Source organism: Lathyrus oleraceus, chromosome 2, assembly GCF_024323335.1.
Source record: "Lathyrus oleraceus cultivar Zhongwan6 chromosome 2, CAAS_Psat_ZW6_1.0, whole genome shotgun sequence".
Taxonomy (NCBI): Eukaryota; Viridiplantae; Streptophyta; class Magnoliopsida; order Fabales; family Fabaceae; genus Lathyrus; species Lathyrus oleraceus.
In genome coordinates, this window is record NC_066580.1 from 87,512,537 (window position 1) to 87,515,046 (window position 2,510).

Here is a 2,510-nt window from a genome sequence, read left to right on the forward strand (position 1 = left end):
AAAGAAACAAGAATGAAATGTATATTCTATCGCAGACGCATCCATGGAATACATCACGTTCGGTGGCCCAGTAGGAGGCGCAGTTGTGAGCACCAAATCGATGATGTTTGACGAGCACCAAATCGATGGTGTTGGACAATTCTATAGAATCGATACAAGCCTCAGTTGATACCATGTTAAAATCTTGAATACTAACCATGATGCTCTTAAAATTTATAAGATAAATCAAAATTATATTTGATTGAATTAATATTTACTTTGCCTCATATCAATTCCACTTGGTTTATATACATACCTACTTCACTAGTGCAAACATTGGTTGCTGCTATTTCAAAACCATAAATACACAACAGCTTAGCATTAGAAGCATAGGCAATGACATTGCCTCAAAAACCAAAAAATACTTGCCCAATAACTAGTATAGTTACTTAGATTTCACCATTTTCTATCAAACTTAGCAAATCTCCCGAACGATATGCATCCAAATCACATAGGAAGAAGGGATCCATTGATGTTTTTTCCGTAATTTTAAAAGCCAAGTCCAATGCTGCACTGTTAGCAAAAGAGTAATTTCCTTGAGGTTGTGAAGTTACACAGTAGTAGTAGTCACCACAAATACTAGGTATCTTTTCTTTCCCTTTATGTTTATTATTGTCAATGATCATTGCTTCCTTTATCTTCTTGCTTTCCTCCACATATGGCTACATGAAAAAGTATTCAGAACTGGAAAATTCGAAGAAAAAACATATAATCTTTCGACTATGTTATGTCAATTTCATCTTTTGTACCTGTTTATCAATCTCTGACAAATTCTTCCATCCTTCGACAGCCATGGGCAGGATCGCTTTGCCATTGATGTCCTGACGACAAGCTTTTAGTCGGGCACATTCGTGTTTGAGGAATATTTGATATCCATTTGCCCCCCTCGGAACACCTCGTGGCTTCTTCTTTTCTTTGTCATTCGAGGGTGCTTGTAGAAGCCTTTCGGGTAATGCTAGTAATTTTGAATCAACTATAATTAGCTAGCTACTAATTCACTTAAGTGCATTCATTTTCATTAAATCAATGAATTAAGTTTAAATAGCTCAACATAATACCAAAATGAAACAAGTAAAAAAAGCTGAAATTAGTCTTAGATTAACCTTTGGTGGTGTGAGTTGCAGTTTGAGTTGCTCGAAACCTGTAGAAGTAGATTTTCTCAAATTCGTATAGAAGATTTGCATAGAGTTTTTTAATTTGAGATGGTAACTTTGCATTGTTTCCTTCCAGTTTAAGAGCTGAAACAACTTCACCCCATTCCTTTTGTTTACAAACCTGGAAACACTCAAGAGAATCAGTCCACACAATTTGAATATCTAAGAAAAATAATTCATATTTAGATTCACAAATGAATCATGCATTTATGAGAAATGAAATATGAATAAATAGAGTCACGTGAAGGGTTTTAAAAAACAGTTCACGACCCCAAAAATGACTGCGACAAAAACGCAATTAGTATCGCATCTGTACCGACCGAAATCGCCGAAAACCTGATTATGTAGATAAGTTGACAAGTACCCGTTTATAACCTCCTCTTTTAACGACCTCCAAGTAAAACTCGAACAAGTTTAAGGAAGTTTCTCGGACATTGATACTGTCAAGTAGAATTGGAACATAGATGAGTAATTTTTATACTAAACATAAAAATACATGAGTTTGATGCATGCATGCAATTTTTACGCAACCGAAAGAGAGAAGTAAAGAAAAATGGCAAGAATATCCATCCGAAAAACACTGACATGAGAGTGAGTCCAGAGGAGTTTAACAAGTGGGTGAGTTTGAGGTAGAAGGTTTCTATCTCTTCAGGAAAAGAGTATTGTCTCTCGCCGTCGCCGTCGCCGGACACATCAACATTGGTGAGCTGTGATGATGGAACTATCATCTTCACCACTTCATTGCCTTCCATGTTTTACCAGTTTCTTGTTCTGGTGAAATTGTTGAAATGGAAAACGTATACATATTGTGTATATGAACTTTGATATAATGGAAAAGGAAAATTGATACCTGACCTCATCCCGCTGCTGACACCTATACACACTCCTCCCAACACGTGTCAATCTTCTTCAATTAGTATATTTCAGTAATTAATTAATTTATGGGTAATGCTAAGTTGTGCCCCAAGAGTACAAGTTAACAAATCCACAAATGAAAAATTTTAATGAAAAAAACAATAGAATCATTAATTATGACTTTGTATTAAGTTCAACGTTCAAATTCCAAGACTTTTTTACTTTATTTATCTCTTAACTTATATCCCAAGGACACAAGTTAGCATTACCCTTAATTTATATTCTTATATTATTTGTAATATTTTTTCCAACTATGAAGAAAACCCATAAGTTGAATTCGGTAGAGCTTGCTAAGAACTAATTGAATGTAGATTGATGATATATAATAGTATAATGTTAATTATTAGGATTATTTTATTTTCTATTTGAATGGTGAAAGTTAAAATTAGTAAAAGAGATATT

General features: G+C 34.2%; 1 protein-coding gene across 1 annotated transcript; it reads right to left on the bottom strand.

The window, feature by feature from the left end:
• Nucleotides 1–212: 212 nt before the first annotated feature.
• On the bottom strand, nucleotides 213–2,107 carry LOC127121142 (uncharacterized). The gene is made up of 5 exons (XM_051051729.1): nucleotides 1,779–2,107; nucleotides 1,558–1,633; nucleotides 1,143–1,314; nucleotides 789–994; nucleotides 213–701 (listed from the first exon to the last, which is right to left on the bottom strand). Exons 1-5 carry the CDS (start codon nucleotides 1,943–1,945, stop codon nucleotides 429–431), a joined length of 894 nt encoding a protein of 297 aa, XP_050907686.1. The 5' UTR covers nucleotides 1,946–2,107; the 3' UTR covers nucleotides 213–428.
• Between the last annotated feature and the right edge of the window lie 403 nt (nucleotides 2,108–2,510).